The sequence below is a fragment of the Diospyros lotus genome, chromosome 11 (assembly GCF_014633365.1).
Source record: "Diospyros lotus cultivar Yz01 chromosome 11, ASM1463336v1, whole genome shotgun sequence".
Classification (NCBI taxonomy): Eukaryota; Viridiplantae; Streptophyta; class Magnoliopsida; order Ericales; family Ebenaceae; genus Diospyros; species Diospyros lotus.
This window is the reverse complement of record NC_068348.1, coordinates 31,042,931-31,068,463: the sequence shown is the minus strand read 5'-3', so window position 1 is coordinate 31,068,463 and position 25,533 is coordinate 31,042,931. Positions and strand designations below refer to the sequence as shown.

At 39.9% G+C, this 25,533-nt stretch overlaps 2 protein-coding genes across 4 annotated transcripts in view; both read left to right on the top strand.

Annotated features, from left to right (window-relative positions):
• Window positions 1-4,246: 4,246 nt before the first annotated feature.
• LOC127812895 (calcium uptake protein, mitochondrial-like) overlaps window positions 4,247-25,533 on the top strand; it is a 28,721-nt gene continuing 7,434 nt past the window's right edge. Inside the window, exons 1-5 of one of the 3 annotated variants that reach the window (XM_052353443.1) lie at window positions 4,651-4,798; window positions 6,119-7,685; window positions 11,261-11,328; window positions 21,543-21,766; window positions 21,948-22,031. In XM_052353443.1, coding sequence (XP_052209403.1) covers window positions 6,206-7,685; window positions 11,261-11,328; window positions 21,543-21,766; window positions 21,948-22,031 — 1,856 coding nt within the window. In that variant the 5' untranslated portion in view covers window positions 4,651-4,798; window positions 6,119-6,205. Of the gene's footprint in view, window positions 4,799-6,118; window positions 7,686-11,260; window positions 11,329-21,542; window positions 21,767-21,947; window positions 22,032-25,533 lie in introns of those variants that run through there. The other 2 variants (XM_052353444.1, XM_052353445.1) reach the window with 2 other exon arrangements.
• Window positions 11,552-19,741, top strand: LOC127812896 (uncharacterized). The gene is made up of 2 exons (XM_052353446.1): window positions 11,552-11,917; window positions 12,013-19,741. The coding sequence occupies exon 2, from the start codon at window positions 13,054-13,056 to the stop codon at window positions 13,843-13,845; it is 792 nt and encodes a 263-aa protein (XP_052209406.1). The 5' UTR covers window positions 11,552-11,917; window positions 12,013-13,053; the 3' UTR covers window positions 13,846-19,741.

Here is a 25,533-nt window from a genome sequence, read left to right as displayed (position 1 = left end):
ATACAGTAAGTTTTTAAGATTTATGAGCATGATGTTTTATTATTTGTTATTATCTCTACAAACAATGTTATAGCTTACATTAACCATTGCCAAATTAAAAAAAAAAATCAATAAATTGTTATATTTTGACCAATTTACCATAGGAGGGGAAAATAAAGAGTTTAAAAAAAAAAACAATTACTATCATTTATAACTGTCTAACAAATCTTTATATTTTTGTTAATTATGAATGATGTGGCCATACTTTATCCAATTTTTACAATGTTTTTTTATAAAATATAACCAAAAAAAAAAACTTTGGATGAGTTCTTTCCTGTTAGGTAAACATTTCGAGCCAACTAAATTGTTTAAATCGAATAGATTGAATTAGTATTACAAATTGAATAGAATTAATTAAATAAAATTTTAAATTGAATAAATTAAAAAAATAACTAATTGAAAAATAAAAAAAATAGTAAAGTATAAAAATAATGTAGTATTTGACGTGGTGATTCGGCCCAAATGCCCAAGGCCTAGTAAATCGAACTGAGCTCATTAAAGCGAGCTCAGATAATGCTGAAGCTTAGGGTCAAACGTTGGGACCAAACGAGTTCCTGGTACCACCTTTAACTCTTTGGTATATTCGAACAGGCCCCCAACTATACTCTGGTCAAGTTTCCAACGACCTTCATAGCTCGTCGGCTTAGCTCGTCAGCTCGCATCATAGAAGGGGTGCATGTTGCCGCATATCGGCAAGCCAAGGGCCGCCCTGACTGGACCCCTTGGGCCCATTCTCTCGGCCCATTTCGCCAGCCCATGCCAGTCCCATCCTGGCCTTCTGGCAACAACATCATTACAGCCGCACCTGGATTTCTGGACATTTGCATTAATGGCAGATCCCATTCTCATTACTGGAAGATCCCATCAACATTAATGGCAAATCCTGTCCTCATTAATGAGGGTCTCATCGACACCTCGCCGCGGCAGGGACGCCCCCGCCGGCTACTCCATCCCATTGCCTGTACACATACGGAGCAGGAAAAGAAGCTTCTGCTGATATGTATTTATCGACCAGCCCTTTTGAGGGCCAGGGTATGTACTCTTTACCACCAACTCTCACGAACACCCGATATACTTGCTTACTCGCTCTCTAACTTGAGCTTCGGAGTACCTTGCAGGGACGGGCTATCGGTGTAACGCCTCGTAAATTGCAATTTAATTTAATTATTCGCTATTGGGGTAATTTAATTTAAAAGGAATATTAATATAATTTGTTATAAATAATAATAAATTATGTGGCTTTAAGGAAATAAGAAATTAGGGTAATTAATTATGTTATTTTGGAATATTTAAGGAAATAGGAAAAAATTTGAAGTAAATTGAATTGTGGGATTTTTAGAAGTTTTGGGTGTTAGTGTAAATATTATGGGGTGTGTGTGTGTAAATTATGGAAGTTTGGGGAGGGGGGTTGGTGCGATTTCCGTAAAAGGGACCAAAGGTCCCTTTAAATTTAATGGGTTGCATTATATGTATGAAGGCAGCAGCTAGAGCGGGTGGCAAACGGGCATGTGGGTGCGGGCGAGGTCGCGAGTTCGTTCCGCGGGGTGCGTGTGCGAGGCCGAGATTTTGCTGATTTTTAATTAGCTATGGGCGTCCCAAAAAGACAACGTTTTGGGCTGGAGGCGGTGGCCTCCCAGTGGCCGCATTCTGGCACCTTATTTTGGCCAAATTAAGGCCGTTTTTTTGCTCGATTTTTACAGCAAACGAATAGCAAGCAGGGGAGATTAAATTCATAAAGGAAAAAGCTCGAACCAGTGCTGAAAATGGTAAAAAGTGAGAGAAATTGGAGCTTAAATCAAGTTTAATCGCAGTTTTAATTAGCCAGGTCAGTAGAGAAACTAGTAATAATTATTCTAACAGTTAGAATTTCGTTTAGAGTCCAATTTTGATAAATTATTGAGATGTTTCAGTTTGTATAATTTTTACCGCGTTGGGTCAAAACAAGCCTAAGGATATCTTCGTAAAGGCAAGTTCTTTATACCCTCTACAACGTTCCTTTCATTGTCAATTTATTTGACCTCCCTTCGTTTGTTTCGGCTGTTAATCGATTATAGAATTTTGAATGATTTACTTTAAATTTAATTTATTAAACCGACATCGTGGATTTTATTTGTTGGTTGTCTACAAGGGTTTGTGCCACCCCCATGCCTGTGGGAATGATGCTGTACTCACCCACGAATAGGTTCTTAGTTGTTTGGGTATTATTGTAGATTTTGGTTGTTCATAGGCTAGAGTGGTTGGGCAATGGGGGCAAGGGTCGACTGTTTGGTGACGTTGGAGTGACTGTTGTACGGTCTTTCTTAAGCCGTCGGCTGGACACTCATAGTCACTAACTGTTGACCGGTGCCATGCATTGCTGATCAGCTCTGCCGTTATGTGGTTATAGCATGACTGGTTACATTTTATTCTTGTTGCATGGTTTGGTGTGCATATGGATACGGGCTGCATGTTGGGGTTTTCATGATCTGGTTATGCTTGGCCACAGACATCCTAGTGTTGTTAGTTGCATGTGGCACGGGCATATGCATCGCGTGTGATTTACTATGTGGGCGAAGCATTTGCTTGATGCCTGGATGTATGTGCGCCAATGTATCTAATTGATGCTTAATACGTCTTGCATTTTATGTGCGCATTGCATGGTTACGATATGTACAGTGGTCTCGGACGGGAGTACCGTTTCGATGGAGCCTAGGGCTCGATTATTCAGTGGCTCGGGTGTCGGGAGTACCAATCCGAGGAGTGCGCACAGGTTTGTTGAAGACATTTGTTGCCTTTCAGGGCAGCGGTAGGTTGGTATGAGACTTGGGTGCCGGGTGTCTTGTGTGGGCCCCAATGACCGGTATGTGTTTTCTTTATGCTAAGCTCTTGTGTTGTAGTGTCTCATGACTTGTGTGTATGTGCGGGACTGTGTTTGGGGTGATCTCTTCTTTTATTCACTTTATAGCCTTCATTTTCTTATAACTTGCTGAGTTTTGCGACTCAGCTTACTTTCCATCATTCCAGGTAAGGGTAAAACGAAAGTTGAGGGCGAGGATCGCGTCACCTAATAACCAGCCGTGTGGTAGGGTATACAGTTTACTTGCCCCCGTTGTCTCTGATATTTTATCAGGGTTTTGTCCCTCTATTTTGACTGTGCCGGGTTGTTCTTTGTATCTTCTATATGTTGGCACATGGTCTGTATATATTTATATACTCCATGACCGTTGTTCCAGCGAGGTACTCATGGGCGTGCATGTGTATTAGCCTTGCTTCCGTTATTTTATTTTTTTGAATATGCATGCCATGGTAATTTATGTCTTATATTACATTCATTTTTCCCTTCCGTAAGCGCTATTGTTCCGGTAGACCGAGTGGTTGGGATATTTGGGCGGGGGTGCTTACAGTCGGCTCATCAAATCGGACCGGATACCTCACTATTTATCTCTCGGATCTACCATACAGGTGTGAGTGAATAAATCTTCGTCGACTAATTACAAATGTCGACAATTGCATTACGTGAAATACAATAAGTTTTTAAGATTTATGAACATGGTGTTTTATTATTTGTTATTATCTCTACAAACAACGTTATAGCTTACATTAATCATTGCCAAATTAAAAAAAAAAATCAATAAATTGTTATATTTTGACCAATTTACCATAGGAGGGGAAAATAAAGAGTTTTAAAATTAAAAAAAAACAATCACTATCATTTAAAACTGTCTAACAAATCTTTATATTTTTGTTAATTATGAATGATGTGGCCATACTTTATCCAATTTTTACAATGTTTTTTTTATAAAATATAACCCAAAAAAAAAAAACTTTGGATGAGTTCTTTCCCACTAGGTGAATATTTCGAGCCAACTAAATTGTTTAAATCGAATAAACTGAATTAGTATTACAAATTGAATAGAATTAATTAAATAAAATTTTAAATTGAATAAATAAAAAAAAATAACTGATTGAAAAATTGAGAAAAAAATAGTACAATATAAAAATAATGTAGTATTTGACATTTTTATTGATTAAATTATTTTAATTTTGTTCAATACAGACACTGAACAAAGTCAAAATGATTAAACTTATCAAATTTAAAAACTGAACAAATTAACTTACAAGTTAAATCAAATTGAATGCATAATTTTAATGGATCTAATTTAATTATTTAAATTAAACCGAAATAAATGCGCTCACCGTAACTTCCCGGCCCGCCTGGACGGCGATACCATGTGCGGTTATTTGAACCTTTTATTTTCTGATAGGTACCTGTGTGCGGCGATCCACCGCAAGAAAGAAAGCCGCGCGGTCAACTCAGCAAGCAACTTCCCCTTTCTTCATATCTACTTCTTCTTCTTCTTCTTCTTCATCACCAAGCTTTCGCTTCCTCAAAAACTTCCGTTCTTTCTGCAAAACCGTTCTAAAATTCTGCATTCTGTTCTCGCCATGTCTCTCGGTGGCCCTCTGAAACGATCCTCGCCGTCGATTTACGGCCTGAATCTCACAGAACGCCTGCTGTTCCGCCCCATCTCCACTTTGCCACCGCCTTCGCCTTCGCCTTCGCCTTCTTGTACCGGCACCAATTCTGGAAAAAACCCTAGCAGTTTCCGATCTTTCCTGAGATGGATTTCGGGAATATCTTTGAGTTCAGGCGTTGGATTGGTAACCTACAGTGCTGTTTCCGGCAAGCCGCTTTTGTCTTTTGCTGACTGGTCTTCGGCTGTTACTTCGGAGGTCTCGCTGGACGATCTGGCTTCGAACCATAAATTCATCTTCGGAAGTAAGGCACTCTCGGAATTTTTGATGATGTTGTGTCATTAACGTTGTGCGTTGCTCTACCTTCTTGGCTGGATGAGGTTAATCAGCTCATATAAACATGCGTGCACGCACAGCCGGGAGATTTTCATCTATTGCTTGAGTTCCTAAAAACGAAAAGGAGGATAATCTCTTAGTGCAGTGATGCATGGCAATGGTGTTAGAGAAGTAAATATTTCTAGCATAAATAAACTATCTGATAATAGTACCGCATGCATATTGGATTGTTTATTTAAGGTAGCAACTAGTAATTAATATACAGAAGATACACGGAAATGGGAGCTAAGTGGCAAGGGATGTGATTGTTTCATTTATTTGTTATGATTATTCTTAATTTCTTAAGCTTCTTTTGGTGAAATGGAAGGTGACTGCACCCTCCCGCTTTTCATACTTTCCAAGTTACTATTAAGCTTGAGGCTCCAGTAACACTCTGCATCTAATCTAGTGAAATTTTCTGCGGTTCTATGTTGTAAATTATAGGCATTCTATATATGAGACATTATAATTAGCAGTGCAAAATTTGAATTTATGAGCAAGCATTTTCATCATTTTGTTTCTTGGGTTATGTGAGAGAGAAGTCCAGAAGACTTCAGGCATTGATGAGGATGCAGTAAGGATGGCCAATACAATTTGATTGTATAACCTGTATCCTGTTCATGGTTGTCATAACCATGGTGTCCCCGTTTGATACTCCCAACCTGAAGGGTTTGGTCATGGTGGGTCCTTCAGTCTTCTACTTGTTCGCTGAAGTGTGCATTACAAGACAATCATAACAAAGAGCTGCATTTTTAGTGTGTTGGATGCATTTTGGATCTGTTGCTCACTATAGGTCTGTAACTCCAGTTTGCTTTGCCAAGAGTTGGAAGTTGTAGTTCTGTCTAGCCATGCATGTTTCTGTTTGCTATAAATAAAATCTTACTTGTATGGTTCATGTTGGAAATCCGAGATAATAAGCTATCTTATGATAAAGATAGCTTATGGAAGAGACTCGGCCACATGAAGCTAGCTGAAGATAAGGATAAAGCAGATTGAAGAGATTGAAATCAAGAGCTCCTAGATAATAGGAGAAATTATAGGAGCTGATATTATAAGAGATAATATGAAAAATAATAAAGATAATGTACTCTAATTAGCCTATCTTTAAATAGTTGTATATCTGTACAATAATTTAGTTTAGTTAGGACTCCATCTCTTGTACAATAGGGTTAGCAACATAGAGTAAAATATATATAAATAGGCAATCTTGCATGAATAAAATTAATTGAGTTTGGTTGTTTTTCTCCAGCTCGGTTCTTCTAGAAGTTGCAGGTTTGTTTAGGGTTTGTTCATGGTATTAGAGCTTGATTGATCCAAGCCTGAAACTTCCGCAATCATGAGTGACTCGAACAAGGAGAGTGTAGTCCACACAACTGCCGAGTCTTCCAACCCACGAATAGCTATTCTTCCAGGCACTTCCTTATCCACCGAGAGCCACACCTTGCAGATTACACAGCACCGGTTAAATGGCAGGAACTTCCGTGAGTGGTTCCAATCGGTTGCTTTGGTAATCAAGGGCAAAGGTAAGTATGGACATCTGTCAGGAGAAGTTACTGCACCATCCAAAGATGCTGTTGATTATCAAAGATGGGAGGCTGAGGACTCCATCATCATGGCGTGGCTAATCAATTCAATGGAGCAAAAGATTGGCCGAACCTACCTTTTTTACAAGACTGCTGAGGAAGTGTGGGATGTAGTCCAAGAAATATATTCGGATCTCGAAAACACAGCTCAATGTTTTGAGATTAGATCGGCTATTCGAAACACTAAACAAGGTAATTCTAGTGTGACCGAATACTATAATACATTGCTTGAACTATGGCAGGAGATGGATCTATTTTATGATCCAAATTGGGAGTGCAAAGCAGACGGTCTGAAATACAGCAAAATGCTGGAAAAAGAAAGGGTTTTCGACTTTTTTCACGGCCTTAATTCAGACCTTGATGAAGTTCGTGGTCGGCTTCTTGGCACGAAACCCCTTCCTTCACTCCGAGAGGTCTTTGCGGAAGTAAGAAGAGAAGAAAGCAGGAAAAGGGTGATGCTCACAGCCACTGATTCTCATACAAGCTCAGCCCTTGCAGCAACAAAAAGGGAAGAATTTTCAAGGGATAAACCATGGTGTGAGCATTGTAACAAGCCTTTTCACACCAAAGATACCTGCTGGAAGCTACATGGGAAACCAGCAAATTGGAAGCCAAGGGGTAAGAGAGAAAAAGAGAGGTCAGCCTACACAACTTCAGTTGCCGCAACACCTCCACTCGAGAAAGGTATGCAGCTGAACCTATCTACTGAACAGGTGCTGTTCCTGCAAAGATTATTGCAGGATACTCACCTTGGGAAAGAAACTGACAATACAGCCACTACGGCTACAACATTCCCCGTCCAAAGAGGTAATTTAATATACTCCCTAACCTCTAGAAGACCTAGTAGAAAGTGCTGGATTATAGATACGGGTGCCTCTAACCATATGACAGGATCAGCTGAAATTTTTCAGCAATTTCAATCTCATCGGCAGCCAAGGGACAAGGAGTTAACAGTGTTATTAGCTGATGGAAACACCTCGGCTGTTATGGGGGAAGGAGATATAAGTATTGGTGGTTTAAAACTGAAAACAGTTTTATATGTTCCAAATTTGAAATGCAACCTGTTATCTGTTAGCAAGCTTACTCAAGATATGGACTGCATTGTAACCTTTCTACCCTCTCATTGTATTTTTCAGGACCGGTCCTCGGGGAAGATGATTGGCAGTGCTGAGGAAACGGATGGGCTCTATTGGCTTTCAGAAAATAAGGCTTCCCTTGATCAGGCCACTCATAGTCTCTCTCTTTCGGTTACTTCTAATTCTGATATCTTGTTATGGCATAGAAGGCTTGGCCACCCTAGTTTTTCATATTTGAAACGTTTGTACCCTGATTTATTTTTCAATAAAGAGAGTTTAGTTCTTCAATGTGATAAATGCATCCTTGCCAAGCAAACACACAACACTTATCAATCTCATCCATATACTCCTCCTAAACCATTTTACCTAATTCATAGTGATATTTGGGGCTCAGCAAGAATTTCAAACTTGACTGGTGCCCGATGGTTTGTCACTTTCATCGACGATCATACAAGGGTGTGTTGGGTGTATCTTATGAAAGAAAAATCTGAAGTCAATACCATTTTTCAAGGTTTCCATAAACTGATTCAAAACATGTTTCAATCCTCCATTTGCATTCTTCGAACAGATAATGGCCGGGAATATTTCTCTCACCCCTTCACCCAATACCTTACCACTCATGGGATTTTTCATCAAAGCACTTGCCCCTATACTCCTCAACAAAATGGGGTAGCTGAAAGGAAAAATTGCCATTTACTTGAAGTGGCTAGATCTCTAATGTTTACTAGTTCTACTCCAAATAGGTATTGGGGAGAGGCGGTCCTCACAGCCTCTTATTTGATCAATAGGCTGCCATCCAAGGTCCTAAACTACCAAACCCCCTTGAATCATCTAGTATCCTTCCACCCTCATGTCCGCTTCATAAACTCTCTTCCACCCAAAGTCTTTGGCTGCATTGTGTATGTCTATCAAAACACTCCTTGCCATCACAAACTTGACCCAAAAGCCCTTAAATGCATATTCATTGGTTATTCCCCTACCCAAAAAGGCTACAAATGTTATTGTCCCCTATCACAAAAATCCTTTGTTTCTTGTGATGTGACATTTGTTGAGAATGAGTTCTACTATTCCAGTGACTTGATACAAAGAGAGGAAACTCATTGGGATCCCACAATCTCACATCTCTTCCCTCATTTGTATCAGAATTCGAATCTTGATGCCACTCATCACCAAAAATCTGTTCTTATTGAATCAGCCAACATTGAATCTTCTAGTATGCCTGCCCATCAACAAGTTGAGTCAATGATGACTGATTCAGGAGGGGAAGTCAGCCTAGAAAAGTCCATAGAAGAAAAAGGCATAAAAGTTTATTCAAGAAGACCAAAAAATCCTGATCCTGATCCTCAACTCGGCCAATCGTTAGAACTAGAGGAAGGTCCAATAATTGAGGGGAATGTCACAAGTCATGATGATCTAGATATTCCCATTGCTATCCGGAAAAGGGTAAGGTCATGTGTAAAGTACCCCATCTCAAATTACATGTCATACTCCAAATTATCCTCACAATTCAAGGCATTCACCACAACTGTTGATGAGGTAACGGTACCTCGAAATATTTATGAGGCCCTGAAAGACCCAAAGTGGAAGGAAGCTGTTAAAGAAGAAATGAAAGCCCTGGTTGAAAATCATACATGGAATTTGGTTGAAATTCCCAAAGATAAGAAGGTTGTAGGCTGCAAATGGGTGTTTACTATCAAATGCAGATCAGATGGAAGCATAGACAGGTATAAGGCAAGGTTAGTGGCCCAAGGATACTCTCAAACCTATGGGATAGACTATGAAGAAACATTTGCCCCGGTAGCTAAATTAAATTCCATAAGAGTATTACTATCTATTGCTGTAAATCTTGATTGGGAATTGTTTCAACTTGATATAAAAAATGCTTTTCTCAATGGGGAATTAGAAGAAGAAGTATACATGAGGATTCCACCTGGGTTTGAAGAAGGGAAAGTTGGCAAGGTATGTAAGTTACAGAAATCTCTCTATGGACTAAAGCAATCTCCAAGGGCATGGTTCAAGAAATTCAGCACTACACTCACTGGGTTTGGGTATACTCAGGGAGAAGCAGATCATACTCTCTTTACTAAGTGCTCAAATGGAAAGAGGTGCATTCTCATTGTATATGTAGATGATATCATTATTACAGGTGACAACACTCAGGAAATTGCAGCACTCAAACGGAGGTTAAAGGAGGAATTTGAAGTTAAAGATCTTGGAACTATGAAATATTTCTTGGGAATGGAAGTGGCCAGAGGCAAGGAAGGTATTCTGATTTCACAAAGAAAGTACACCTTGGATCTCCTTAAGGATACAGGTATGTTGGGTTGCAAACCAAGGTATACACCTTTAGAAAGAAATTGGAAGTATTTTGTAAAAGATGATGATCCTGCAGTTGATAAAGAAAGGTATCAAAGGCTAGTAGGAAGACTAATTTATCTCTCTCTCACTCGTCCTGATATTGCCTATGCAGTGAGCATTATGAGCCAGTTTATGCACTCACCAACTTAACAACATTTAGATGCAGCGTATCATATTTTGAGATACCTGAAGGGAACACCAGGAAAAGGGTTATTGTTCAAGAAAGGTAATGAACGAGGGGTTGAATGCTTTGCTGATGCAGATTGGATAGGATCTGTTATTGATAGTAGATCAACCTCAGGTTTTTGTACCAAGCTATGGGGAAATCTGGTAACATGGAGGAGTAAGAAACAGACAGTGGTGGCAAGAAACAGTGCAGAGGCAGAATTTAGGGCAATTGCCCAGGGTATTTGTGAGCTTATATGGCTGGTGAGACTGATGGAAGACATGAGGATGTCCCTAAAATTTCCAACATACCTTTACAGTGATAGCAAATCAGCCATAAGTATCATCAATAATCCTATACAGCATGACAGGATGAAACGTGTTCGGATCGATAGGAGCTTCATACAAAAGGAAATTGAAGAGGGAGGAATTAAATTGATCTACATTCCTACAGAAACTCAAGAAGCAGATATCCTTACAAAGGCAATGTCAAGACCAGGGTTTGAGATTCTGATTAGCAAGCTGGGAATGAGAGATATCTATTCACCAGCTTGAGGGGGGGTGTTGGAAATCCGAGATAATAAGCTATCTTATGATAAAGATAGCTTATGGAAGAGACTCGGCCACATGAAGCTAGCTGAAGATAAGGATAAAGCAGATTGAAGAGATTGAAATCAAGAGCTCCTAGATAATAGGAGAAATTATAGGAGCTGATATTATAAGAGATAATATGAAAAATAATAAAGATAATGTACTCTAGTTAGCCTATCTTTAAATAGTTGTATATCTGTATAATAATTTAGTTTGGTTAGGACTCCATCTCTTGTACAATAGGGTTAGCAACATAGAGTAAAATATATATAAATAGGCAATCTTGCATGAATAAAATTTATTGAGTTTGGTTGTTTTTCTCCAGCTCGGTTCTTCTAGAAGTTGCAGGTTTGTTTAGGGTTTGTTCAGTTCAGTTCTTGAAATGTTAAATTGTGTGTAGGAAGATAACTAAGGAGGACAAAATCTCATTTAAGGTGCTTCTTGTTCTACCTTTCGAGTAGAATTGTGGGTCCATCTACTTTTCCAGCTGCAGCACACTGTACTTCCAATAGCTATTGGCAGCATCTTTCTAATATAACCATACTTGGTTGCATGTAGATTGCCCAGTTTTAGCATTTCCTGAATCAGTAGTAATGATTTGTTCACCTGTCATTGCAGGTGCATTTAGGAGAAAGATTTTCTTTAACTATGAGAGACGCATCAGGATGAGAAGTCCTCCTGAAAAGGTACTTGTAGTGGGCTTGCTTATTATTCAAGAAAATCCAAAGTTGCCTGTTCAGGAATCAAATAGTTTTTGTTTGCTGTTTTATGTAATCTTTAATATTATGATTATGTTGTCTTTAATTTTATGATTATGTTGAAGGAAGACATGATTTGCATTTCTTGTTTAATCCTATTGGATGTTGTAGGAGAAGGGGTGGGGTAGGGTGGGGAACACCAAAAGAGACACTGAAATATTTGGTGTTTATTCCTTTCAACTTTAATTTGGCTAAATGTTAATGATAATGAATTCAGTGGTCGAGTATATTTATTTTGTTTTGTTTGAACATTGACAAACAATTGCCTACTCTTTTGTCCTATTTACTGATACAATGCTGTAGCAATTAGAGTTAATATTTACATACGATATGAAAAATTGTTAGAGAATGCTAACTGTTGGAGGTTCCCCTTGAGGGCTATTATGAGCTTTGTGGATTACCATGAGCATCACTATTCAGAACTCTGTCTGCTAGATCAAGATGATGCAAGGGGAGAGCAGAAACAATTAGTAAGGGAGATAGGTGATATAATATATGAAAGATCATAGGGGAGGAAGTGCCCTCTGGGACAAAATTCCTTCTCCTTTAGAGAGGCATCCAAATCTTTTTTAGGGAATAGACTAAATCACGGGGCATAGGATAGGAGAGGAGGTGCCCTCTGGGACAAAATTCCTTCTCCTTTAGAGAGGCATCCAAATCTCTTTTAGGGAATAGACTAAATCATGGGGCATAGGTAGTGACTTTCACATTTCACTACTGACATCTTGACCTCCCTTTGTCATAGAGGTGTGCCATTATGATTGGTGTGATCTAATTATCTTCAATGATTTGGTCCAACAACATATCCCTCTCATACTACTAATTGGTTGAGGAAATTGTTGCCCAGGAGAACATGCATCCTCTAAGGATCCTAAGGGAGGTTCTCAGGTTTCTGTTAATACCTGCAGCATCCCAGCCTGCGGAGAATTTGGCTGAAGCAGGAGTTCCATTCACCAATTGAGATTGCACTTGAGCATTATCCTACATATGTAAACTTGAGTTTTGTAACAAAGAATTTGCCCAAATGTGTAAAGAAAATGACATTCTTAGGCATTTAACGGTCATGGGAAACCCTAAGCAAAATGGCCTAGCTGAGAGAATGAATAGGACCCTTTTAGAAAGGGTGAGATGCATGTTAATAGCTGCCTATGTAGTTAATAGGTCACCTTCGGCTGCAATAGGGTTTAAAACACCCTATGAAGTATGGAATGGCCATAAGCCAAGCTTAGAGCATCTAAGGGTATTTGGCTGCATTGCTCATACACATGTTAAGCAAGGGAAATGTTAGGACCCTGGGCATAATTGTAATAAATGCTGGGGTAGTTAAATAACTAATGGGCACGGAGTTGTAATTGGAGGGAAGGCACTAGGAGAGCTACACCTAATAAGTAGGCTATTGTAGAAGTAATAATCAGTTTTGGATTGAATAACAAACTCTCCCGCCTCTCCATTCTCTCTCTCTCCTCTTTCTCTCTCTCCTTCTCTTTCTGTTTTAGACGGAAATTCCTTTTGGAATTTCAGCCATTGTCAAACCCTAATTCAAGGGCTTGACAATTTGGTATCAGAGCGGTGGGTCCTTGGTGGCTCTCCTGTGAGGGAATTGTGGGTGGAAGTCCGACGTGCTACGTGGCGGAAGTCACTCGTCTCAAACAAATGGAGTCACGTATGGAGGCCTTGGAGGCGAGCATGACATGCGTACAGGAGGACGTGGCGGCCAATAGGGATGATGCTGTGGCCATTCGGGACAACATCAAAGAGCTGGAACGAGGCCAAGAAAGGCCCGATTTTTACATCCAAAAGATCGACAATATGTTCAGTATGCTGGTAGCGTTGCCACAATTCAAATTAGCTGGAGAATTTCCTCCAAGATTGGGAATCGAGTCAATCTTGGAGAGGGATGGAATCTTGCCTAGGCCGAAGGGAATTAGAATGTCGGACGAGCGAGGAGTCTATGAACGCGAATTGCAGGGTAGGAACATGGGGTTGGCAAACCACAGCCACACGCCCGTGCTAAGATTGGATATTCCGATCTTCGAAGGGGAAAAGTTGAGATGGTGGGTTCGCCGCTGTGAACGGTTCTTTGAATTGTACCGCATAGGGGAGGAGCAGAAGGTGCTGATGGCGGCGGCATACCTCAACGATGTTGCTGACGCCTGGTATCAGAATTGGAGGCAGTCAGAAGGGCCACGGGTGTCGTGGGGAACTTTTGCAGAGGAATTGTGTGGCCGGTTCGGAGAAAAGCTTTCACAGAGGAATGGTGGGTTCGCCGACGCCGGTTCGCAGAGGAATTGTCGTGGGGAACTTTTGCACTTGGGAAGTAGTGTTCAAGAAGAACGGGTCATGGAATCACTCAGGAGCATAGCAAGGAAGGGGTATAAGCTTTCATGCAGGAGAGCATCCGAGGTCAGCAATGGGAGTGGTTGGCCAAGGAGGACCCAAGAATAGTATGAATGCGGGAAGTACTAAGAATGTAACAATGGAACAAAGGCGACAGCTGGGTTTATGCTTCAAGTGCGGTGAAAAATACAGCCCTGGACATCAATGCCGAAGATTGATGTTGAAGATGGAAGGGTTAGGAGAGGACGATGAAGTAGAGGAGGAGTTGTTGGAAGAAGTCATGGAGGAGGAGCATATAGGAGAAGAAGGTCACGGAGATGAGGGCGACCAGATCTCCTTTCATGCCTTAAAAGGTGGCTCCACTAGAAGGATTATCTAGGTGAAAGGCCAGGTGGGAAAGAAGAGATTAGCGGTGTTAATTGACAGCGACAACACTCATAGCTTCCTAAGTAAACCTACTGCCACAGGCCTCAATTGTAAGATGCCAGAAACGATTCCCCTATCTGTGACCGTAGCAAATGGTAATAAGATGTATAGCCACCACAAGTGCTGTAATTTTACTTGGGTCATGCAAGGAGTGGAGTTTGTGGCCGATCTTAGAGTGCTGGAGTTAGGGGGATGTGATAGTTTTGGGGGTCGATTGGATGAAAACCATCAGTTCGTTAACATTTGACTTTAATAAGTTGGAGGTTACAGTAGAGGTTGAAGGGAAAAAGCTGACTCTAGTAGGAAATTTGGAACAAGGAGAATGCAAGCTAATTTCAGGAAGGAGATTACATAAATTGATGCAGAAGGACAGTGGATAGATCACCCATCTGTATTCCCTAAGAGGTGTGGAGGTGGAGGACCAGACAGTCAATATGGAGGCTGAACTGAACTTACTGTTGAATGAGGTAACCACTTGTGACAATTTGCACTTATTATTGACTGAATTTAAGGACTTATTCTTGGAACCCACATCCCTACCACCCCAAAGACCTTTTGACCATGCCATACACATTAAACCCAATGCTGAACCTGTAAATGTCTGTTCCTATCGTTATGCACTAGTGCAGAAGACTGAAATTGAGAACCAAGTCAAAGATATGTTGGCCCATTCCCTAATTCAACCCAACCACTGTCTTTATACTTTACCAGTGCTCCTTGTTAAACAAAAGGATGGCACTTGGCATTTCTGTGTGGACTATAGACAGTTAAATTCCATCACCATTAAAAACAAATTTCCTATTTCCATCATTGAGGATTTGCTTGATGAACTCAATGGTGCAGCCATCTTTTCGAAATTAGACATTTGAGCTGGGTACCATCAAATCAGGATGCACCCATCTGACATACCTAAGACAACATTCCGTACACATTAAGGCCTTTATGAATTTACCGTGATGTCTTTCGGCCTCACTAATGCTCCCGCCACATTCCAGTCCTTAATGAACCACATATTCAACTCTTATTTGCGGAAATTTATATTGGTTTTCTTTGACGATATACTTGTCTACAACCCAAATTTGGACCAGCACTTAGCCCACCTTCGAACAACCTTTGAAGTCCTTAGGTTTAATCAATTATATGTCAAGTTGTCTAAGTGTACATTTGCTAAGAAAGAGGGGGAATACCTAGGCCATATTATTTCTAAACAGGGAGTCAGCACTGACTCAAAGAAGATAGAAGCGATGGTGAGTTGGCCAAGACTTGCAACTGTTAAAGAGTTGAGGGGGTTTCTAGGACTGATTGGATATTACAGAAAATTTGTCTAAAATTATGGGATAATCAGTCGGCCTTTAATGGAGTTGTTGCGTAAAGATAATTTCCATTGGAATCCTAGAGTTGAGGTAGCTTTTGGAGCTCTTAAAAAAGCCATGACTCAATCGCCAATGTTGGCATTACTAGATTTTTCAAAGACCTTTGTGGTGGAAACTAATGCATGTGACAGTGGGGTGGGGGTGGTGCTGATGCAAGAGGGGCGGCCATTGGCTTACGTTAGTCAAGGGCTGGCTTCTAAACATTTGGGGTTGAGTGTATATGATAAGGAGCTAATTGCAATGTTGGTGGCAGTAGATAGGTGGCGACACTACTAGGAAAACAATCCTTTTATAATCCGCACCGACTATGAGAGTTTACAGTTCTTACTTCAGCAAAGACTGCACACCCATTTGCAAAGGAAAGGGATCTCGAAACTCCTAGGATTGGACTATACAATTCAGTACAGGAAAGGGAAGGAGAATATGGTGGCGGATGCTTTATCAAGAAGAGAAGAAAAGGGGTCTTGTAAGGTTGTCACAGTTGTAACTTCGGAGTGGATAAAAGAGATTGTGGACAACTATGTTAATACAGCCTGATTGTAGGAGTTACTGCCTTAACTGGCTGTCCATCCCCATAATCAAAATGGCTATACACTAACCAATGGAGTCATTCGCTACAAGGGAAAAATTGTGATTGGAAATGATGAGTAGCTGAAAATAAGAATCATGCAAGCCATGCATGATTCAACCGTAAGGGGGCATTCAGGGGTGCAAGCAACTTATCATTGAATCGAGGGGTTTTTCTATTGGCCAGGGCTCAAAAGGGAGGTGGTAAAATATGTATTGCAGTGTGAAATTTGCCAGCATTGTAAACATGAAACTATGATCGTGCCGGGTTATAACAGCCACTTCCCATACCGGAGCAAGCGTGGGAAGATATTTCGATGGATTTCATCAAAGGGTTACCTAAGTCTGAGGCTAAAGATACAATTTTGGTGATTGTCGATAGGTTGACTAAATTTGCCCATTTCATAAGCCTCACACACCTTTTTTCAGCTTCGGAGGTGGCCAGGGTGTTCTTGGATTTAGTAGGGAAGTTCCATGGAATTCCCTAGAGGGTGGTGTCAGATAGGAATAAAATATTTACAAGCTCCTTTTGGCAGGAACTATTCAGGAGTATGGGCGTGGGGCTACACTTTTCAATGGCTTATCACCCGAAGACGGATGGGCAAACGGAACGTGTGAATCAATGTCTGGAAGGTTATCTTCGATGCATGTGTTTTGCGAGGCCTAAGAGTTGACATAAGTGGTTATCTCTAGCCCAGTGGTGGTATGATTCCACCTATCATAAGCACTCCCCTTTTGAAGCTCTGTTTGGGTATTGTTCACCCCTACCACCAACTACTACAGGAACCTCAACTACTTTGGCTGATGTGGAGCACTACTTTCAGGACCGGAGAGAGGTTTTGGCTGAATTAAAGAGAGCTCTTAACAGCTCGAAATCATATGGAACAGTTTGCTAATAAAAGGAGAAGTGCTGGAACTTTTGCAGTAGGAGATCAGGAGTTCCTTAAGGTGAAGCGTTTTCTACAGCCTGCTTTCACCAAGAGTGCTGTGTCTAAGTTTGGGCCAAAACATTTTGGACTCTATACTATATTGGCTAAGATCTGTGAGGTGGCATATAGGCTGCAATTACCTGCAGAAGTTAAGATTCACCCCGTATTTCATGTGTCATTATTGAAGAAGGCAATCAGACCTCATGTGCCAGTTAGACCTCATGTGAATCTGAAGTGGAAGTCAACTCGATATTGCCAACTATTGAAGAGGAAGAAGTAGCAGTTGAACCCCAGGCTGTGGTGGACAGAAGAGTGATATATCAGGGTACAACCCCTATTACGCAAGTATTGATTCGGTGGTCTCACCTGCCTCCTAACTAGCCTACTTGGGAGTACTTATCAGATGTACTGAAGAAATTTCCCCGCGTTATCAGTCTTCTTTGACATTCTTGAGGACAAGAAGTATGTCATGGAGGGGGGAATTTGTTAGGACCCGGGGCATAATTGTAATAAATGCTTGGGTAGTTAAATAACTAATGGGCAGGGAGTTGTAATTGGAGGGAAGGCACTAGGAGAGCTACGCCTAATAAGTAGGCTGTTGTAGAAGTAACAATCAGTTTTGGATTGAATAACAAACTCTCCTGCCTCTTCATTCTCTCTCTCTCTTTTTCCTCTTTCTCTCTCTCCTTCTCTTCTTATCTTTCTGTTTTAGACGGAAATTCTTTTCGGAATTTCAGCCATTGTCAAACCCTAATTCAAGGGCTTGACAGGAAATTGGAGCCTAGAGCCAAGAGGTGTCTATTTATAGGTTATCCAAATGGGGTTAAGGGATATAAGTTATGGGCCCTAGAAGAAGGATTGCCAAGGACTTTGGTGAGTAGGGATGTGACTTTCAGTGAGAATTCTTTCTTAAAGGATGATAAGGTAGTTTTTCAAAAGGATAGGAAAGAAAAAGGAAGGCTGTTGAGATGGAACAGCAAGTCCAGGATGTTGCCATGGATAATCCCATGGATTTGGCACCAGATCTGCACACTGACAGTGCTGATTATCCTATGTCAATGGACCACCATGATGCTGATCCTGATTCCCCTACCTTAGAGAGCTTTCAGCAAAGTGGCAGTGATGATCCCTCAAGTTCTGAGAGGTCCCAGCCTTCTGGTAGTGCTGGACCTTCAGGTTCGGCTAGTTCCCCTAGTGTAGGAAGGTACAATGTGGCAAGGGATAGGCAAAGGAGGGAGGTTAGACCTCCTATAAGGTATGGGTATTCTGATTTAGTCTCACATGCACTGTTAAGTGCAGAGGTGACAGCTGGAGATGAACCTCTTTCATATGAAGAGGCTATGAGATCAAAGGATTTCAAGTTATGGTTGGTAGCAAGGGGATTCACCCAAGTTGTTGGGGTGGATTTTAATGAGGTGTTCTCACCGGTAGTGAGACATACCTCAATTAGAATCTTGCTTGCTATGAATGCCCATTTAGACTTTAGCCTAGAGTAAATGGATGTGACCACTGCATTCCTTCATGGTGAGTTAGAAGAGGACATTCTAATGGATCAACCTAAGGGATTTGAGATTAGGGGTAAGAAGGAGCAAGTATGCTTGCTAAAGAAGTCCTTATACGGACTTAAACAATCCCTTAGATAGTGGTATCGAAAATTTGATACATTCACGATCAACCAAGGCTTCAAGAGAAGTGCCTTTGATTGTTGTTGCTATGTTGAGCATATTTCATTTAAAATCTCTATCTATCTTCTTCTTTATGTGGATGACATGTTGATTGCTAGTCAATTAGATGAGGAAATTCATAGGTTAAAGCTGCAATTAAATTCAGTTTTTGAGATGAAGGAGCTAGGGGAAGCTAGAAAGATTTTAGGGATTGAAATAGTAAGGAATAGACAAGAGAGGTTAATCTAGTTATCCCAAAAGGCATACCTAGAGAAATTGATTAAGAAGTTTCAAATGCATGATGCAAAGGAGGTTAATGTTCCCTTTGCACAACATTTTAAGCTATCTCACAACCAATCACCTAGTGATAAAGAGAGCATAAAAGAAATGAGCAAGATACCCTACTCTAGTGCTGTAGGAAGCCTCATGTATTGTATGGTGTGTACTGGGCCGGATTTAGCTCATGCTATGAGTGTTGCTAGTAGGTTTATGGCTAATCTGGGTAAGGAGCATTGGGTTGCTGTTAAGTGGATATTTAGGTACCTTAAAGGATCAATAAACATGACTTTAGTTTATGGTGGAGCTAGTGTAAAAAACGAGCCTAATATATAGGATTCACTGATGTTGACTATGCAACAGATTTAGATAGAAAGAGGTCATCTACCGGGTATGTATTTAAGCTATGGAATGCTACCATAAGCTGGAAAACAAATTAGCAATCGGTAGTGGCTCTCTCAACTACCGAGGCTGAGTATGTAACGGTTATAGAAGCTATGAAGGAGAGCCTATGGTTGAGAGGTTTAGTAAGTGCACTCCTAGGAAGAAAGGTTAAGGCAATCCTAAAGTGTGATAGCCAAAGTGCTATATACTTGGCTAAAAATCAAGCACATTACGAAATAACTAAGCATATTGATGTTAGGTATCACTTTATCAGATAAGTACTTGAAAGAAAGGAAATAGATTTGATAAAGGTAGCAGGAGAAGAAAATGCTGCAGATATGTTTACTAAAGCAGTACCAATGTCAAAATAATATTATTGTTTGAGGCTCTTACACATTTATATTTGTAAATGATTAGTTTGTTTTGTAGGTCCAAGAAGAGAGCAATTGATGGAGCCGGATTCTAGAAGATACTCATGCAAAAATGGTGGAGATTTGTTGGCTTTTTTCATTGAGGAATCTGTCTAGAAGATTAAGAAGACAGCAGATCCCTTTAGGCGAATGAATGTGACTGGAAATTCTAAGTTAGAAAGAAGTTAACTTAGATGTTATATTATAAGGGTTAGTTTAGTCATTGTGTAGACTAAGTAAAAGCCATTGTAATTAACACTCCTATGGTCTATAAATAGAAGGCGTTGGCAAAGCAGTCGGACATAACAAAACTGTCATTCATTGTGTCTCTGAATACGAGTGAGATTGCTGAAAGAGAGGAAAGGCTTTGTATGTAGAGAGTTCTTTGTAATCTCTGTGAGAGGGCAGTGTACTCGTGTGATAGAGAGGATAGGGTTCTTGTAAACTGTTTTCACCGGTTTTCTAGTGGATTGCTCTTGGGATTTTACGGCTGGATATAGGACTGATCTTTGATCAGTTCGAACCAAGGTAACATCGTGTGCCTGTTGTGATTGATTTGGTTGTATCTCTTTCATTCTTTTATTGTTAAATTCTGTTCTTGCATTTCCAGTTTATATTTTCTGTTGTGGGTTGATTTTGGGTGAGGAGTGTTGAGAGAGTTGGCAACTAGAAGTATTGATTGAGTATCTAAGAGCTTCTAATCCTAACACTTAATCTTAACTTTATATTTGAATTTTTTTACTTTGCATTTATATTTCATAGTAATCAATTGTTTGAGAAACAAATAGAATTATAGAACATTAGAGATTATGCTATTTATGATTTGGTTTTTATTGAATTGGTATTGTTGGATGCCAATTATTAAATTTGAATTATCTAAGCTTGTGGTTATCAATGTTGATACTGAAGAAATTATACAGTACTTTCAAAGCATGAAAACTCGTTTTGGATAGTTGTAATACAATTAAAATATTATTATAAGCATAGAAACTTTTTGTTATTACTTTATTTTGTTTGGTTCTTATGTTTAATCGATCCCACTCACCCAAAATCCTAGTCTTGCCGCTGTGTATCAAGTAAGTTTTCTTTCTTTCTTTTTTTTTTTTCTTGGGTTAAGATATCAAATAAGTTTTTCACACGTCACGTTTTGAGGCTGATATTGGGTTGGCAACACTTGGCTCAGTATGTCACCACTTGTGCACACACATGGATTAGGTGGCAGTTCTTGTCTTGGGAAGAATGCATCCACACTGAGATATCCACATCTCCTGGGCAATGTGTTACTGTCTGCTAGTAACTAAAATCATAAACTTCGCTTTGGCCATCTGCTGGGAGTATTGCTCAACTGGTGACTATGTGATGACAGTCTCCTATTCATTTCTTTGTTTTCATTTTTTGGTATGCCTTCTCATGGAGATGGAAACCAGTGGTTAGCACCGCGTTGACCACTAGAGCAATTTATGACTGTATCCTTATTTATGGAAGGTGTTTCATTCCTTTGATAATCTGAAATTGCTTGCACAATCTTCCTAATGTGATTAGATCCTCCTCCATCAAAAATATTATGACCTAAAAGTTGATATATCACAACTTATTTCCTAGGCATTGCAAATATCTTCACTTTTAACATGCTTGTGTAGATGGCTTTTTCCTTGTAGATTGTAAAACCTGTCAACATAATGCAGCACTGTTGCATGGAGCACTTGGTTTGCATGGAACTACTTTAAGAATAGCAGCATATTTCTAAAAATGTCTCATTCCATGTTTTCCTTGAAGGTTTTTGAGTACTTTGCATCTTGTCAGACCCGGGACGGAGAAATAGTTATGACATCAGCAGATTTAATGCGAGCTATTGTTCCTGTTTTTCCCCCATCTGAATCAAACCTTGTGAGAGATGGATATCTTAGAGGGGAAAGGGATCCTGGTGATCTGCGTTGCCGTCCTTCAGAATTCTTTATGCTTTTTGACACAAACAATGATGGGCATATATCTTTTAAAGAGTGAGTTACATCTTGTTGTAGGTGGATTGAGCTTGATTTTCTATTCTTCTATTGCCTTTTCTTCTTTGTATTCTATCATTTTCTTAATTCTGCCTCTATGATATACTTGTGCATTATGAGTCCCCCGAGGGGGGGGGGGGGGGGTAAGAGAATTTATCTGAGAGTATTATTTGTATGACAGGTATATATTTTTTGTTACACTCTTAAGCATCCCAGAACCAAGCTTTTCAGCAGCATTCAAAATGTTTGACATCGATTGCAGTGGGTAAGTTTCTAATGAACCTTCTAATACTGTTTTGGTCATTATTCTTAAGTTGATTCGCCAAGGATGTATTATTTTCCTTCCATGCAGCCAGTACTTACAAGCACCTGAATGTTGATTTATTTGAGTTACTTGTTACTTAGATGGCACTTAGGTATTAAAATTGTACTAGGGTGTATTTTGTTCTGTGAATATCTAGTATAGAGGGCTTTGCCCTTCCTTTTGGTTCACTAATAAATTATTTATTATCAGAAAGAAAATCATGCTACACACACTGCCTGTGGGCATGCCTGTACTTCCTTATTATCTTCGTCTCACTTAAGTCAGCAGATTACTTGCTTGATACCTGGATTTGATGTTTCAAGAATGGGAAATAGTTGAGTTAGATACTCTCAACTATCAATGCCATGGGGACCTTACTCTTAATTTTGTAGGTGTTGCAATTTAGCTTATTGCTATGTGGTAAATTACAAACTATTTTAAAATTTTTGTAGGGATTGAAGAAGGGAAAGCTAGTTTTGGTTTGTCCATCTCACTCTGTATGAAAGATTTATTGTATGTGTCTTAGGAGATTCCCCTAGCTATGGTTTATTGTTTTTACATTGTGTGACATGACTAAGAACTAAGGAGTTATAGTTTGATATGTGTTTAGAATGGTTGATTTTTGGACAACTGATGGTCTTTGCTTTTCTTTTTGAAAATATATTTCTCATGTATTATTTTGTTGTTAGCTTTATAGTGTTGTACATGCTTAGCCTTGTACATAGTACTTTCCTAACTTCTACCAAGTAGAGTTGTATATATACCTAACACATGAATAAAATATTCAACATTTTTTTCTCTCTTCTTCAAACCATGGTATCAGAGACACTAAAGCCATAAAAACCCTAACCTTAATCCATAACCAATTGCCGCCGGCGACCAAACCCTAACTTCGGCTCTTGCATTGCCACTGCCTATCCACCTCCACCTCCAGTGGCTTCTCTTTGTTGCACGTCTCTCTTTGTTGTGCGTCTCTTTCTTCGACCACCACCAACTGCAACGGCAACCTGTCTGGTGACCCATGATAGTGACCTATCTGGCAATGCCCATCTGCAATGGCAACTTGTCTGGTGACCCTTTTTTCTCTATTATCTAGTGACCTAGCGGCCAGATTTGTGATCTTTGGATTTGCAGCTGCTAGATTTGCAGCCTGTGACCTTCATTTAGCCCCCCCTCCATCTGTAACCTTCATATCTGTCTTAGTTGAGGTCTTAGGTTGATTTTTCCTTCAGATTTGGTTTGCGTTTGTTTCTGATTGGTCTAGGTTGATTATTATTGTTGCTTCAGTTTGTGAGATATGGCATCACCCAATCCTGGTGCATCGAATCTTGGAGTGGTGAGCTCATCTTCACTTGCGAATGTTCCTAGGATTATGTCGTCGTTTTTTGGTATTCCTGCCATTACCATTGAAAAATTGAATGGCAAGAGCTATTTATCATGGTTAAGACTCTGTTCGCATGTGGTTCCAAGGACACGGTGTGAGTGACCATCTGATTATGAAACTCTCTAACATTGCTGAGTTTGATAGGATTGTATGAGATCGTGTGGATGCACAATTGGTTACTTTGTTGCGGTAGTCGATAGATGTTGAGTTGATCTTGTTATCTCATGTCTTTGGATCAACTTGTTTTGCCCATCTTTTTTCCCCTGGTCATGACAAATGGTCTTCTTGCTCCATCAAATGTGTTTCTGGGCTATTCTCGTCTTCAGAAGGGTTATAAGTGCTACTCACTTGATCTTGGTAGATGCTTTTTCTCTTTTGATGTCACCTTTATTGAGTCTATACCCTTTTTCTCTTCTTCCTTTGATGTCTCTTCCTCTTCTCTTTATGAGGTTCTTCCTGTCCCATCTTTTCCTTTCTTGGCCCCCTTTTTTGTTCCCCTTTGTATTCCTATTGTTCTTGTTCCTCTTCAAACTTTTCAGCATCGTTCTAAGACACCATCCATGCCTTATAGTCCTTTTATCACCACCTATTACAAACGATGGTATTCCTCTAGATGGTGCCATTCTTCAGTCTCCCTTCGATTCTTTCCATGCACCTATTTGTGCCCTACATGTTCCCCTCATAATCCTCATCCTATTTGTATTTTTGTGAATTATTATCGTTTATCACTTGTTTATTCTACTTTTGTCTTTTGCTTTTTCTTTTGTTTTTATTCCTAAGATTGATGCAAAGGCTTTGTCTCACCTTGGGTGGCGCCATGCTATTGAGGAGATGTTTACCTTGCTGGCTAACGTAATATGGGATCTTGTTCCTCTCCCTCCAAGTAAATCTACTGTTGGTGGGTGTTTAATGTCAAGATTGGTTCGAATGGAACTATTGATCGTTTGAAAGTCTGGTTGGTTGCCAAGGGCTATATTCAGATTTTTGGTCTCGATTATAGTGATACTTTCTCCCGATTGGCTAAGATTGCTTTTGTTCGTGTCTTTCTTGATATAACAACTATTTAACAATATCCTCTTTATCAACTGCATATTAAGAATGCTTTTCTTCATGGCGGCCTTCAAGAGGGGTCTATATGAAGCAACCACCTAAGTTTGTTGCTCAGGGAGAGTCTATATTGGTATGTTGCCTGTGAAAATCCTTATATGGTCTAAAGTGGTATCCTTTGTTTTGGTTTGGTCATTTTAGTTCTATCATCCAGTCCTTTGGTATGACTAGAAGCGATGTCAATCATTTTGTGTTTTATCGCCATTCTACTAGTGGAGTAATATTTTTGGCGGTGTATGTAGATGATATCGTTATTGTAGGTGATTATGAGGTTGGTATTGGGTAATTGAAGACTCACTTGCACTCTCATCTTCAAACCAAGGATTTCGATAGGTTAAAGTATTTTCTTGGCGTTGAGGTAACTCAATTTGTACATGGTGTGCGCGTCTTTTAATGAAAATATGCCTTGGATATTTTGGAGGAGATTGGATATACTAATGCAGATTGGGTTGGTTGTCCTATAGATAGGCATTCTACCTTGGGTTATTGTATCTTGGTTGGAGGTAATTTAGTGTCTTGAAATGGTAAGAAGTAAAATGTTGTTGCTAGATCTAGTGCAGAAATAGAGTATCATGCCATGGCTTTAGCCACATGTGAGTTGGTCTGGCGCAAGCAACTTAAGAGTTCAGATTTGGAGGTTCAAGGTCTATGTAGCTTATTTGTGATAATCAGGTAGCCCTTAATATTGACTTTAATCCAGTTTTTCATGAGCGAACTAAATACATAGAGATGGACTGACATGTTGTGAAATAGAAGTTGATTTATGGAGAAATTAGTACCTCATTTGTTAGCTCTAGATACTTTTGTTAGCTCTTGCAAAAGTATTACGGGCCCCACCCACAGCTTGACTACATTTGTATTGAAGTAGGCACATATGATATATATGCGCCTGCTTGAAGGTGAGTGTTAGCTTTATAGTGTTGTACATGCTTAGCCTTGTACATGGTGCTTCTTAAGTTGTACCCAACTGTT

Excerpts from the sequence above, each read along its gene's own strand:
- LOC127812896 (XM_052353446.1), top strand. The coding sequence starts at position 13,054 with ATGGAGTCACGTATGGAGGCCTTGGAGGCGAGCATGACATGCGTACAG.